At 35.0% G+C, this 15,766-nt stretch overlaps 1 protein-coding gene across 3 annotated transcripts in view; it reads left to right on the top strand.

Annotated features, from left to right (window-relative positions):
* SCYL2 (SCY1 like pseudokinase 2) overlaps positions 1 to 15,485 on the top strand; it is a 72,191-nt gene extending 56,706 nt beyond the window's left edge. For 2 of the 3 annotated variants that reach the window (XM_032168909.2, XM_032168910.2), the window contains exons 12-18: positions 1,157 to 1,289; positions 3,758 to 3,876; positions 8,714 to 8,814; positions 10,174 to 10,240; positions 10,360 to 10,455; positions 11,906 to 12,025; positions 13,044 to 15,485. In XM_032168909.2, coding sequence (XP_032024800.1) covers positions 1,157 to 1,289; positions 3,758 to 3,876; positions 8,714 to 8,814; positions 10,174 to 10,240; positions 10,360 to 10,455; positions 11,906 to 12,025; positions 13,044 to 13,688 — 1,281 coding nt within the window. In that variant the 3' untranslated portion in view covers positions 13,689 to 15,485. The remainder of the gene's footprint in view (positions 1 to 1,156; positions 1,290 to 3,757; positions 3,877 to 8,713; positions 8,815 to 10,173; positions 10,241 to 10,359; positions 10,456 to 11,905; positions 12,026 to 13,043) is intronic. The other variant, XM_058424999.1, reaches the window with a different exon arrangement.
* Positions 15,486 to 15,766: the final 281 nt, after the last annotated feature.

Here is a 15,766-nt window from a genome sequence, read left to right as displayed (position 1 = left end):
TTGGATAGTATTTTCAGTGCTTCTGCCTACCTTCAGAGTGGCAAATAGGAATTCCCAAATTGTATTAATAGTCCTGTATCTCTAAAAGTTTAAAATTCTGCTTAGGAAATTCCTGAATCGTGAGTTAGAATTGTATCTTAATACTCTTCGCTGAAAATAAAATTTTTAAAAATTCTACACAGAGTTAGGTAAAATCCTCCAAGAGCTATATTTATTCATTACTTACATGACTAATATTTTATATATCCTAAAAGTAAATAAAATTAGTATTTTCAGTTTTGCTTTAAATATATATATATCTCAGTAGAATGCAGCTGTTCCTTTTATAAAACGAATTATGAGTACAAGTTAAGCGTTCAGATACCTTTTTGAATTTATAATATCTCTTGTGTTTTAATTTCAGAAAACAATTGTACATTGTTTTTTAGAAATGGAAATTTTCCCCCATTTTTCCTGTAGAACTATGGTGCTTTATTAGCCAACAAAATTATTTTCTGCCTTTCTTGGTTTACTTTTTTTTGAAAACTGGAGTTTTGTTAATACTATGGTCCTGACTTAAAGATATTCTATCTTAAGAAATTCCAAATAGAAGTAGGGTATGATGTATTTATCAAATAGTCAAGTGCATATGGAATTTTGATAAAAGCTTCTAAATAAGAGATCTTAATAACTGCCTATTTAGAAATAGAAAACAAATGTATGGACACCTTCACATGTTAAAATATTTAGTTTAAGAATGAATTGAACCCAAGTTAGAGTAAAATACTGAAATGTGGGTGAAAATGATCACTTGGTGCAAAGAATGTAGTCCTTTTTATTATTCAAATGTCCCCAAAGGAGTGTTCTTATGATAGTAACACATATGTAGTAAAAGTTTCTCAAATCTTAATCACTTTAAAATGTTACAAAATTGTAGTCATTCCTTGTCTTTAGCTCACTAGTGACCTGGTGAAGCAATCATAAATTCTTTGTGAAATAAGCCAGGAAAATTAGTAAATAAGTGAATTTCCTATGTTGATAAAGGATGAGAGCTTCTAAATCTACATTTATTCTTGAGACTTTAACATATTTATATGAAGATTAAGTTTACACTTAAATATTTTGTTCTAGATTTTGAAAACTTTAAATGACTAATGCAGTTTACCTCTTTTAATAGGTTCGTGTAAATTCATTAGTGTGCTTAGGAAAGATTTTGGAATACTTGGATAAGTGGTTTGTACTTGATGATATCCTACCCTTCTTACAACAAATTCCATCCAAGGAACCTGCGGTCCTCATGGGAATTTTAGGTAGCTGAAAATTTAATGTCATTTGATGCTATTTTATCATGCAAATAAATTTTCCAGTCTATAAAACCATTATACTCTCCTTTCATGTATATAGCATTTCATAATTGAAGAATGATGTGATAAATACCATAATATAACTTTTCTCTTTAAGTTTAGCAAAAGCAGTAGAATCTTGACATTTATAAAGGAATAAGATATTTAAGAATTCTAGCTTTACAAATATCATGATAGCATGTAGTTTTCCCCGTAAAATGGCACAAAGTGAGAGAGGCAAACAGAGCTACTGGAAATGCTGATACTGGTCTTAGTAGTAATATCTGAGGTTTATTTCATACTCAATTTGTAAGAGGCAAAGTATTTTCTCTGCATTACCTTATTTTATTCTTCCCCAAATTCAATTAAATAGGTACTAATGTTTCTATTTTACAAGGAAACTGAGGCTCAGAGAGGTGAAATAAGTGATTCAAGATCATACAAGTGATAATTGGTAGGAGCTGGTTTTCTAATATGTTTAAGTCTTAATTAGTATATTTTGTGGCTAAGTGATATGCTGATGAAGCATGTTAACCTTATAAGACATTCTGTTCTCTCAGCATAATTACAAATTACTAAGAAACTCTGAAATCATTTATATATGGTTAAAGTTATAGAAGTCCAATCTGGAAATGCCAGGGGTCTGCTGCACTAATAAAATAGGCATAGCTATAGAGTCATGAAAACATTAACAAGTTCATTTTTTATTTAATTTAAGGTTGTTTGTTAATTTTTTTTTTTTTTTTTTTTTTTTTTTTTTGAGATGGAGTCTCGCTCTGTCGCCCAGGCTGGAGTGCAGCAGTGCCATCTTGGCTCACTGCAACCTCTGCCTCCCAAGTTCAAGCAATTCTCTGCCTCAGCCTCCTGAGTAGCTGGGATTACAGGCACCTGCCACCACGCCTGGCTAATTTTTTTGTATTTTTTGTAGAGACAGGGTTTCATCATCTTGGCCAGGCTGGTCTTGAACTCCTGACCTTGTGTCCACCTGCCTCAGCCTCCCAAAGTGCTGGGATTACCGCCTGGCTCTTCGTTGATTTTTAAGAAAAATTATATTATTCATCCATGTATTCTTAACACCTAATGTAGTGCTTGGCTTGCAGAAACTGCTCAGTAAATATTTGTGGGAATGGTTAGCAAGTATTTATTGTGGACCTCTGTAGACATGGAAGGTACTCTAGGGATATCGCATGAATCTTTTGTGCAGAAAGAAGTTTGTCTTCTTGGCTGGATGCAGTGGCTGACACCTGTATTTCCAGCACTTTGGGAGGCCATTGTGGGCAGATCACTTGAGCCCAGGAGTTCAAGACCAGCCTGAGCAACATGGCAAAACCCCATCTCTACTAGAAATACAATAATTAGCCAGGTGTGGTAGCATGTGCCTGTAGTCGCAGCTACTTGGGAGGCTGAGGTGGGAGAATCACATGAGCCAGGGAGGTTGAGGCTGCAGGGACCCATGATCGTGTCACTGCATTCCAGCATGAGCAACAGGGCAAGACCCTGTCTCAAAAAAAAAAAAAAGAAGTCTTTTTGAGCAGGAGTTTGGCATAGTAGAAATTCGAGCCCTGACTCTAATCCTGGCTCTGTCAGTTCTTGAGGTGACTTTGAAAAGTTTATTTATCCAATGAGGATGAAACTAACGTCATTTTAGGATTCTTATGAGACTTCACTGAAACAAAGGGAAAGTAACAAGCATAGTGCTCAGCAAATAAGCATTTAGTAGGTGCCCAATAAAGTTACTCTTTGGGTATATAAGTCATGTGCACATTAACAGAATAATGGGGGATGGTATTTCACAAAGCTTTGGATTATATACAAAACACTTAGAACTCAAAAGCATTCAGAGAATGAGGAGGAAATGTACTCAGTTTACCAAGTGAAGGCTTTGTGGATAGCTGTAACAAGTGGGATCTTGAAGATGGAGTAAATAGGTGAGACAATAGGGAAGGATTTTGTGGAGTTGAATTCAGTTATTAAATTTCAAACATGTTGAGTTTGATTTGCTGAAGAAGTGAATAAAGGTGTAGGACTTATATTTTGACTGTACCTATACTACATCCTTTGAAATAGATACCTTGAGTATGATTTCTGAAATATATATTTAGATGTTTCAGAATAGAAGGCCATTCTGTAACCTTACTGCCACACAGTAAGAATTGAACCTGGTTCTGATAAGCTTCTAATGTTATGCTATCATTAAATGTACTCCTAAACCAAAAGAACACAGGATAAATATGTCATGGTGTTTAAATCTGGCCTGATGATAAAGGCTGAAATCATTCTGATTCATATGTAAGAACATCATTATTCTAGGCATTGATTGGGAAAAATTTGTACTACGCAGATTATCAAGGAATTTCATATACATATATTATTTTCATGATTTCTATGAATTTATGGTGTTAACTTATAAAATTTGTCACATTCTTTTCTATCAGGTATTTACAAGTGTACTTTTACTCATAAGAAGTTGGGAATCACCAAAGAGCAGCTGGCCGGAAAAGTGTTGCCTCATCTTATTCCCCTGAGTATTGAAAACAATCTTAATCTTAATCAGGTAGGAGTATTTTTGTGCTTTATTCATTTTATTCAGCTTACTTTTTTCTTTGCATTAGATATATAAATATATTACAAAGATTGGTTAAAAAAAAAAGGGTGGAGGGAGAATATGCCACAGAACTAAATGAAGAAAGTTTGTGGGTGGAAGGATAGATTGTTAAAGACGTCATTGGTAAATAGTAAATGAGCAGGATGTTGAAAAATATATAGGATTTGGGACTACTTTAAATTTGGGGCTGGGAAATTGGCATGAATGAAGAACAAAGTTATAGAATGTGTTTGGGGAGTATATTCATTATTTATTGATTGCTACAGAACAAATCACCACAAACTTAGGGGTTTAAAGCAGCACACATTTATTATCTCACAGCTTCTGTGGGTCAGGCCAGAACATGGCTTAGTTGGATTCCCTGCTCAGGGTTTCTCACAGTGCTGTAGTCAAGGACTTGGGGTTCGTTCAAGGCCCAGCTACGGAGTGATCTACTTCTAAGCGCACTTACATGGTTGTTGGCAAGATTCAGTTCCTTTTGGGCTGTTGTACTTAGGGCCTCCGTTCTTAACTATTAGCTGGATGCCACTGTCATTTCCTAGCCACATGGGACTTTCCAACATGGCAACTTGTTTCATCAAAGCCTGCAAAAGAGAGTCTGCTAGCAAGACTGAAATTACAGTCTCTTGTAATCAAGGAAGTGATATCCCATCACCTGTGCCATAGTCTGTTGCTTTAGAAGCAAGTCACAGGTTCAGCCCACACTCAAAGATAGGGGATTCCACAAGGGCATGAATGGCAGGAAGAGGGGATAATTGGGGACCATTTTAAGAGTCTATATACCACTGGGAAGGAATAATCCAATTTGATTGGGAGATATATATAATACAGTAGGAGAATAATGGGAGAAAGATAAATTGAGACTAGAATAGGTAGACTTTAAATGCCTGTCTGGTTTAGGTATTTGAACTTTCAAGGTGTGGTAAATGTTTGAGTAAAGGAATAATGTGTCCAAAGATTATTATGGAATTGTCTCTCTGCATACCTCTATTGCTGTTTGTCACAGCTGTGTTCTTATGTGACTGATTCTTCCTGAAGATTAGAAACTCCTCAAAGACTGGTTATTAGAGCTTATTCTTAATTATAGCCCCAGCACTTAGTGTAATGACAGAAGCAAAAATATTAATTGAATTGAGAGAAAATTGAGATATAGAGATGAGATGAGTCATTTTTGTTCACAACAGAACTAGTATTTAATGAAATATAATGGAAAAGACTGAGTTGGGTTACTGTGTAACTGAGAGCATCAGAGATGGATAGGCAGGGAGGATTTAGAACTGAGAGTGAATTACAGCAATGAGGGAAGCAGAAAGCTGGAATATGAGAGCTTTTGGCATTGGGGAGAGTGCTGAGTGAGCAGAGTTTTGGAGGTAGAGAAATTTATAAAACTAATCAGAACGAACATTTCATTTGAAGTAACAGGGTAAGCCTCTGAAAATTTGTTCCTAGGTTTTAATTTTTTTCTTTTTCTTTTCTTTTTTTGAGACGGAGTCTCGCCCTGTCACTCAGGCTGGAGTTCAGTGGTGCAATCCCACCTCACTGTAACCTCTGCTTTCTGGGTTCAAGCAATTCTCATGCCTCAGCCTCCCGAATACCTGGGATTACAGGCGTGAGGCACCATGCCTGGCTAATTTTTGTAGTTTTAGCAGAGACAGGGTTTCACTATGTTCCAGGCTGGTCTCAGATTCTGGATCTCAAGTGATCTGCCTGCCTCAGCCTCCCAAAGTGCTGGGATTACAGACGTGAGCAACCATGCCCGGCTCCCTAGATTTTAATTTTTGGTTTGGTAATTTCTTCATATCTTGGATAGCAGAGTTGAGGTTAGGGTGGGCAAGAAGGGAGACAGTGCATATTGGGGAGGAATAGGATAATATGCCTAAAACAGCCTTCAGCTTTTTGTCATTTCTGTTCTTAGTTCTCATGTTTCTGATTTAGTGTTTTTAAATATTCCCAAATGCTTATTTTAGGATATATAGGCTCACTCCTGTCATCCCAGCACTTTGGGAGGGAAGGGTAGGTGGATCACTTGAGCTCAGGAGTTTGAGACCAGCCTGGGCAACATGGTGAAACCCCTTCTCTACAAAAATACAAAAATTAGCCAGGTGTGGTGGTGTGCACCTGTAGTTCCAGCTACCAGAGGGAGCTGAAGTAGGAGGATTGCTTGAGCCTGGGAGGTGAAGATCGCAGTGATTTGAGATTGCACCACTGCACTCCAGCCTGGATGACAAAGCAAGACCCTGTCTCTAATTCCGTTCGAAATGTTGTGTTAATTTACTTCAGCTTAGTGGGGCTTTTTTTGGGGTGGGGGGTGGCTGTTTTCATCAACAAATATTTTGATTCGTATCTTCTTGTATTTTACAGTAGTTTAGCATGGATGTGGTCTGCCTTCCCATTTGTTTCATGGTCAGGGTTTCTCATTTAAGACTGCCTTCTTAGTTCCTTTCTGATTTAAGATGATTTAAGTATATTATACATTAAGTGACAACGATAAGTAACTTAGGAAAATACATTTTCAGCATTTGAATAAAAAACAGCAAATGCCCTGCAGCAGTCCACTGAATAATCAATAACTTATGTTTGAGGGGGGTTCCTAAGACCACCCCCAGAATGGATGATTCAGTAGGAGGACTCACAGGACTCAGCATATAGTTATGCCCAGGCTGTGCTCTATTGTGGTGAAAAGATATAAAGCAAAATCAGAAAAGGGAAAAGGTTCATAGGACAAAGTCTAGGGAAACCAGGCACAAGCTTCTAGAGTCTTTTCCCAGTGAAATCACACAGGATTCCCCTTGTAATGAATTGTGGTAATACATGTGAAATGTTGCCAACCAGGGAAACTTACTAGAGACTCAGTGTCCAGAGTTTTCAGTGAGGGCTGATCAAGTAACACCCTCTGCCTGGCATGTACTCAAATTCCAAACTCCCAGAAGGAAAGCAGGTGTTCAGCATAGAACATATTCTTTGTACAAACAGTTTAGGCAAGTAAGCCACTGTTACCAGTTAATAATAGGAACCTTTCTGAAACAGTTCCCAGACACCAGCTAAAGGCCAATTTTGCAAGCAGGAGTTTTCGAGGATAGCAGTTTAGGCCTAGAATGTTAACTCTTTTCTGCACAAACTACATTTAACAATACGGATGAATCTCACAAACATGTTGAGTGAATGAAGCCAGGCATAGAAGAGGATCTGCTGAATGATCCACTTATATAAAGTACAACAGTCTAAGCTATGCTGCTAGAAGTCAGAATAAAGTTTACCCAAAGAGTATGAGGGTGGAAAATGACTGGAAGGGAGTATAAGGAAGCTTCTGGGATGTTGACAACGATTTTGCTTTGTTTTTGTTTTTGTTTTTTGAGACAGGGTCTCACTCTGTCTCCCAGGCTGGAGTGCAGTGGCACAATCTCAGCTCACTGCAGCCTTGACCTCCTGGGCTCAAGTGATCCTCCCACCTCAGCCTCCCAAGTAGCTAGGACTACAGGCATGTACCACCACTCCTGGCTAATTTTTGTATTTTTTGTAGAGATGTGGTCTCTCCATGTTGCCCAGGCTGGTCTCAAACTCCTGGGCTCAAGTGATCTTCCTGCCTTGGCTTCCCAAAGTGCTGGGACTACAGGTGTGAGCCACATGCCTGGACCGATATTGTTTCTTTATCTGGCTACTAGTTACATTGGGTGTGTTCAATTTGTGTGAATTGTGATTTTTTTTTTTTTTGTCTGTGCGCTTTGACATGTAGGCTTTTCTGTTAGTATATTATACTTCAATAAAAAGTTTTAGGAACCCTAATCAGTGGAAAGTCAGTCATAGTAAACTGCTTTGGAAACATGCCTTTTGACTTTCTCATAAGATGAAGAAGCTGCTGCTGATAGAGCATGGTGAAAAGCAATATAATGTAGTAGAAAACGGTGCAGATTTTGGTGACAGGCTTCGAATGAATTCTATCTCTGCCATATGAGCTCTCTAGCATCTCTGAGTTGCTTTACCTCTCGTTGAGCCTGAGTTTCCTCATTTGTAGATTAGAAATATTAATGAACCTACTTTGAAGAGTTGTGAGGATTAATAAAATAGTGTATGTATGAACACTCAACACAAAGATGTAGTTATAAGATTTGGGGAAAGGAGGAGAGCCATTTCTAGATTCTTCCTGTAACATATGGTGTTATTCAAATAAGTTGTTTATGATGATCCTGAAGTACCATAGGGATGAATGATCGGCAGTTGACCAAAGTTAACGAAAGCTTAAACTATGTTAAGACATAGTGCTAGGTATGCTTTATGAAATCTAATTATTTGAAAGTTGGATTATGTACATTTAATATTTCGACTATCAGAAAACAGGATTTATTTTAGCCAGATGTGTCATTGCGATCTGAATAAGCAGGAATTTTCTATGCATATTAAATGGATTATTTCTAGATAGGCACAAATTCAGACAGTTAATTTTGAATTATCCCAAGAAGATCAATATATAACTGCTAGGGGTGAATTTATACAAGGCCCCTGCATAATAGCTATTAAGCAACTCTGGATATAAAACTCATTATTGAGACATGTTTTCTGGAACTTAAAAGCCTCATCAACTATCATCATCACCAAAGATGTTATAAAAGCTTGCTATGATATGCCAAATTTAAATATATCATTCTTATTGAATATCAGCACTATGACTGGATCCTATTCTACTGGTAAAAATGGAGAATATTATGATTAACTTACTGAATTATCTTAATTGATTACATTTGCTGCTAACTTGAAACATTGTAACCATATCAATTTCTCATTATACCAGTTCAATTCTTTCATTTCCGTCATAAAAGAAATGCTTAATAGATTGGAGTCTGAACATAAGACTAAACTGGAACAACTTCATATAATGCAAGAACAGCAGAAGTAAGTAGGTTACACATGAATTATATGTGGTCCAGGAGTGAAATTATAGTTGTCTTATGATTGATTTTCTGGAATATGGAATAGAAAACTTGCTGGGTTTAAATTTGACCATATGTAAAACATTTCAAAATTTACCATCATGTTAATAAGTTGAACTGAATTAAAATAGAATGTGGTTGAAAAATCTAGTGTCACTTCTGAGTACAAAAGTGTAATATGATATAATTTTAGCATTTTATCTACATAAAGAAAATTCTGTTTCTGAAAAATTTCTTGTCAGCAATAGCCACTAGCATTGTAAACTCAGGTTGCTGAAAACTAAAAGCACCACTTATGAAAATTTTTTAAATTTATGAACTTCTAGTGTTTTGGTTTTTTTTTTCATTCCCTCATCTCTAGCCCCAGAAACATTTATAGAGCATTCATTTCATATTTAGCATCACAACATTCACCTCTTTTTATTTTTAGGGAGGATTTTCTAAATTATTTGCAGAAAACTAGTATTCAAAGAAGGCAAAGATGGAAATCGTTGACTGTTGAATCTAGTTTATTAAAATCAAAGCCCCACTATATTCTTTGCTCCATAGTAAAACACATGAATTTAGGATACCTATTAAAGTTTGATCCTGAGCCAAAAAACATCTAAAAATCAGTAAAATTGATATAAATCGTGAACAGGGTCCCCAAGTAGAAACTCTTTAGCTTCTACCCACAAGATGAAGACTTAAAGTAAATACACATGGTATAGAAATAGGTGAAGTAGCCCTTTGTATGCTTGAAGTATTCTATAGTGTGTATGTATGTGGTGTTTGATGGATTGACTATGTTAACGTAAAAATCTGGAGAAATAATTTTTAAAATGCATTATAGGTAGAAATAAATTTTTAATAACAAGTATTTATATTTGAGTTGGGAAATGAACCCTTCCTTTTTCTTCCTCGTATCTAAATCTTACCTATTTCTCAGGACATAGATCTGGCTCACATAACAGTGATTATAGCATTCATTGTTAGTATCACAGACTCAGAACTTAATCACATTGAATTCCCCATATTATATCTTGTTTTTGAGTGAGATGTTAAGCTCTTTGATAAGAGAACCATGCTTGACTGGTTTTATGACACCTTGAATAAATTCTCCAGTAAATCCCAAATGTTGAGTTTAAGAAATGGACTTACATACAAATGTTATTTTTGGGGCAAGCAAACATTAACAGTAGAAAATAATGGAAAAGATGACTCTTCTTAAAGAGTTTAATTGGGGTCTAATAAATTCCATGTGGATAAATAATTTTTGGCATGAGTATTTAAAAATATGCATTTCTTTTTATTGTTTTATCATAATTCAACTCTCCTACAGATCTTTGGATATAGGAAATCAAATGAATGTTTCTGAGGAGACAAAAGTTACAAATATTGGGAATCAGGTAAGAAGAAGCTTAATTTTTGCAGAAAATATGCTTCATTTGGAGGGCTTTTAATCTTTAAGCAGCAAAATCACATTTTTATTGAAATTAGTTAAATTATTGACATTTTTCTATTTCAGCAAATTGACAAGGTTTTTAACAACATTGGAGCAGACCTTCTGACTGGCAGTGAGTCCGAAAATAAAGAGGACGGGTTACAGAATAAACATAAAAGAGTGAGTTTCCTTATTGTTCTTTCAGCCGTCTTATTTATGCTGTAGGACTTCTGTAAACCACAGATTTTTGTTGGGAAATACTGTTCAGCAGCTTAACAAGAAACATTTGTAATTATCTTTCTGAAATTCCTTTATCAGTTAAACATGACCCTAACCCATTTTGAGAATAAACGTACTTAAGATTTTTAGCTTCCATTACTACTTGACCTGCCACAAGGTAATATTTATAGACTCCTTGACTCCTTTGTCCTTTCTCTTGTACTTTGCCAGTCACACCCCTTGGTGAATCCCACTGTCTCTCTTCTCTGCTTCTGCTCCTGTGTTGATGGATTCTACTATAGATTTTTGCTGTCCGGCTATCTTAGGCTGTCTCCGATTGTTGCTCTTCAGTATTTTAATTTCCCTCCCACTCACTACATTCCCAACAGTTTGAGTTCCAAAGTCTTTCCATTCTTTTTGAGCCTAGCAACCTCATCTCCTGTCATTTCACGGTGTCAACTTTTATGGTCCATCAGATTTTCACTTTGACACTTTCACAGAGTTTGAGTTTGTCTCATGTTTTCTCATAATTGGATTAAAGTTGTACATTTTTGGCAGTCATACTACAGAAGTGATGATATACCCTTCTTGGTTTATCCCAGCAGGGGTACATGATGTATACATGACTTACTAATGGCAGACCAACAATATTTTAAAGAAGATTTTCAAAATAGATCTGATTCCATCTCATAAGTAGATAAAAAATCTGAGCACATTTTTTTCTTCTCTATTTCTTGCTAAAATTTTGCTCCCCCTCTGATTTTGAATATTAAACTGTAATAGGATACTTTCCTCTTGGTTAGCATCCAATAAAAAAAACTTTAAGTCAGTTTGTGACTTCTGCTGAGGGCATTCTTCTATTCATTCATAAATGTGAATACCTGTATGTGTAAAGCTAAGGGACTACTGGACATAGTAGTTTACTAAATTGTAAGAGAACATTGTGAGCTTTTAGTTTAGCTAAGTTGATAAAAGACAAGATGTCAAATTTGTTGTAGACATCAGCAGTGAAAGAACTGCTAATGTTGTTTCATTCGTTCTTCGCTTTCTGTGAGTTCCTAAAATATTCTTGGGGTGAGATAGATTAGAGTTTAAAAAGATTTCCCAATTTTCAAGAATGAAATCACTAAATCTTATTGTCATTGTCTGGAAAAAAGTGATTCTAATGAATGGTTTAAAAATAATAATTATTTTCATACTGGAAATACTTTTGCACAGATCCTGTGAGTTTTTATCTAAAGTTAAGTTATATAGTAATTTGAAATACAGCTTACTGTGACAATCACCAAGACAAGAGTAGTTTGCTTTTCAGTGAAGTAGTAAGATGTCCTTTACCCAAAGAGATTATCTTTTGTTTTACAAATGGACTTAAGAAATTGCCAGTTGATTTTTTGCTTTATTTTGTTTTAAGGCATCACTTACACTTGAAGAAAAACAAAAATTAGCAAAAGAACAAGAGCAGGCACAGAAGTTGAAAAGCCAGCAGCCTCTTAAACCCCAAGTGCACACACCTGTTGCTACTGTTAAGCAGGTCAGAGTTCATTTCCTTTGCGTAATTTCAAGAATACTACTGTTAAGGAGTAAGGTGGTATAGAATTTAGTCTGCTAGTATTTGTATAAAAATATATCTCAAATAATACCTTAATATGTGGCTTCTAAGAAGTGTGGGCATAAACGATTTTCCAACTCAGCTATAACCTGCCTAATGTATAATGTTTTGTGACAATGCTTGTTACCAATAAAGAAGAAGCTAGAAGAATAGGAAGGGTTCTTAAAAGAGATTAGGACTCATAGTACTCATTCAACTCTGTTCACTCTGAAATGATCAGAATATTATATTCATGCTCTTAACATATTTTTGAGCTAAATTTATTTTCTGTGTTTGACTTTTCAATTATAGTTAGATTTGTAACTTGATTTAAGATGTAACTACATTACCTGGCTAGTATTTGTTTTCTCCTGTGTTCCAGGCACTGTTCCAGGTATTGGTGCTATGGCAGTGAATAAGGGCCCTGCTTGTAGAGAGTTTACACTGTTACTGGTTTCAGAGATAGCTTTATCTTAAAACCTTTCTTTAAATTATTTTTTTGTTACCTCTTAATCACTAACATTTTCTCTGAGAAAAACATCTTTGCGGGCCAAGAGGCAAAATTGAGAATATTTTGTAGGTACTTTTTTAAGAATAAACAAATTCCTGTGAAGTTTTGATGAAATTCAAACTATACAAATAATAGTAAAAAATTACTATATTTTTTGTAATATAGAATAAGAGGAATGTGATTCTTTTTTTGACAAGATAATATTTTGCTTAATTGGAGTTTAAAGTTAGTGTTCCCTATCATCAAATCGATTGCAAATATTCATCTGTAAAAACTGTACAAAAATAGGTGGCAGGCTGTATTTGACCTGCGGGCTATAGTTTGCTAATTTGGTGTAGACCATTGAGCTTAATTCTAACTTGTCCTTTATAATTTAATCTGTCAAATGTTTACTAATTATAAAGTAATTTATATTTCTTAGAGATAAAGTAATTCTCTCATGTTTTTCAGACGAAGGACTTGACAGACACATTGATGGATAATATGTCATCTTTGACCAGCCTTTCTGTTAGTACCCCTAAATCTTCTGCTTCAAGTACTTTCACTTCTGTTCCTTCCATGGGCATTGGCATGATGTTTTCTACACCAACTGATAATACAAAGAGAAATGTGACAAATGGCCTAAATGCCAATATGGGCTTTCAGACTTCAGGATTCAACATGCCCATTAATACAAACCAGAACTTCTACAGTAGTCCAAGCACAGTTGGAGTGACCAAGATGACTCTGGGAACACCTCCCACTTTGCCAAACTTCAATGCTTTGAGTGTTCCTCCTGCTGGTGCGAAGCAGACCCAACAAAGACCCACAGATATGTCTGCCCTTAATAATCTCTTTGGCCCTCAGAAACCCAAAGTTAGCATGAACCAATTATCACAACAGAAACCAAATCAGTGGCTTAATCAGTTTGTACATCCGCAGGGTTCTCCAGCTATGGGCAGTTCAGTAATGGGAACACAGATGAACGTGATAGGACAATCTGCTTTTGGTATGCAGGGTAATCCTTTCTTTAACCCACAGAACTTTGCACAGCCACCAACTACTATGACCAATAGCAGTTCAGCTAGCAATGATTTAAAAGATCTTTTTGGGTGAGGTGTCTTACTTCTATTTTGAAGGATTATTTCAGTTCCAATCATGGGTGAGCTGATTTACATCTTTATATAGTTGGCTTGGAGGAAGTACTTCTATGGGAAAGTGAACAGTTCTGTGACAGGAAACATCTCTGTCCATGCCAGCATAGTAGTCGTATGGACTTCTAACCAGTTGAGTTTTTTTAAAGCATTGAGGATTTTTTTCCTCTTACCAACTCCTCTTCAGATTTTTAAAGACCCAGCCCTTCCCAATCTCAAAGAGAAAAAGGACAACTGAGTTATCTTGAATAACGTAACTTTTTAATCAAATGTTCATTTTGGCTTGTGGATCTTGATGTTATTTAAAAAATTGAGTTGATGGTCATTGCAAGCTCATCTATTAAGTACTATATGGTACACAGTCTACGAGTCATTAGTCTTCATTTTAATATGTAAAAAATCTTGATGCTGTATTGATTTGTTTGCATTTAAGATGACAGTGAGAAAATGATAAGCATAAAGAGAAGTATCAGTTTATTTGCTTTTTCCAAACTTTTCAGATGAACTAATGTTTAGTACAGAGACTGAGCAAATACTACAAAATTCAACTTAACCTTCATTTCATTGGTTTAAATGCGTTATTAACCATCTTAAGTGCAAACTAATCATTGTAAATTATATTTTAGCATGGTCTGCCTCAAATAGTAATGTATTTTTCTGCATTCACTTGGATATATTTAGAATCACTTGGATATATTTAGAATCACGGAAGAGGTATGTGCTGATTTGTTTGGATATTTGACAAAGCACTCTGATGTGACTTCCCTGACTACTACCTTCATATTTCATTTCAAATTCAAACTTCTTAGGTTGCAGCATATATGAATTGCATTTTCAAAAGAAGATTTGTAAGAATTATACTATATTTATGAGTAAACTTTTGAGATTTCTGCTGTATTGTTTCAAATGTAATAAACTTTACTTCTCTAAAAATTGAGCAGTTGTATCTTCTGACCACCAACAGATTAATTTTCAGCTTGCCATGATAGTCTGACTTCATTAATTACTGCTACTGAAGTTCAATTTTTTTCTAGGAATTTTAGGAACCTTTTGTTTCAACATTTTAATTTCTATTAGCCATTTTTAGGAAGGAAAGAATCAATTCTCTGAACAGGAAACATGCTTTATTTTTCAAAACCTTTCTCTGATATTTTTCTTTAATTTGCTGATTATTCAACCACAGAGCCTTATGCTATAAATGTCATTTGTATTTTAAAAAATAATATTCCACTCATAAAACTTTAAAACCATCTTTCAAACAACTATATATGTATTATAGTTGCTGCCATAGAGTTGATGGTTTTTAATTATCTGGAACCAGCAATCATTTAAAATAAACCATATTAAGTTTAGTATGCTGGTACTAAGTTTATTCATTTTATATGAATATTCATTGAAAATATATACACATACTATATATATGTAATACACAGCACTTGATTACAAAATGTAATTTGATTACATTATTGCTGGCAGCATTCAGTTAAGAGGGTACTTTAAAAAATAGAAGTCAGCTTTCACATCTGATTTCTGTGTGGGCTGTACTTGGTTAACTTGATTTTAGAAAAAGGACTAATAGAATTGCTAAAGAAATGTATCCAGTAAATGAAAAACAGTAGGAAGATCAAATGTTTTTGTCAAATATGTTCACAACTGACCAGATTAGCTGTCTTGTTTGTAATGCAATATTAATATATCTTTTGGGAAAAAGCTTACATATGGAATAAAATAAATATTGAAGAATTTTTCTTTGTAACAATTTAGTAGTCACTGTTTATTGAGAAATTGTTTTTTATTTTGTAAAATAACATGATGTTAGTGTTGAACTCTTAGAAAGAAAGCTTAATATAACAGCTTATAGAACTTGAACTACTAAATATGAAAATAAGTCATTTGAAAAAATTACAGTATGTAAAATTTGCTCATTTGTTGAGGTAATGGTGCTATGTTTTTACAAAATTGTTCCTACACCTTTTTTCTACTTCTCAAAGGTATTTTATTTCAACCATTTCCGTCAATTGAACTGTTACCATTGCCTTT

This window comes from Hylobates moloch, unplaced genomic scaffold, assembly GCF_009828535.3.
Source record: "Hylobates moloch isolate HMO894 unplaced genomic scaffold, HMol_V3 SCAFFOLD_12, whole genome shotgun sequence".
NCBI classification, from domain to species: Eukaryota; Metazoa; Chordata; class Mammalia; order Primates; family Hylobatidae; genus Hylobates; species Hylobates moloch.
This window is presented reverse-complemented; position numbering and strand designations above follow the sequence as displayed.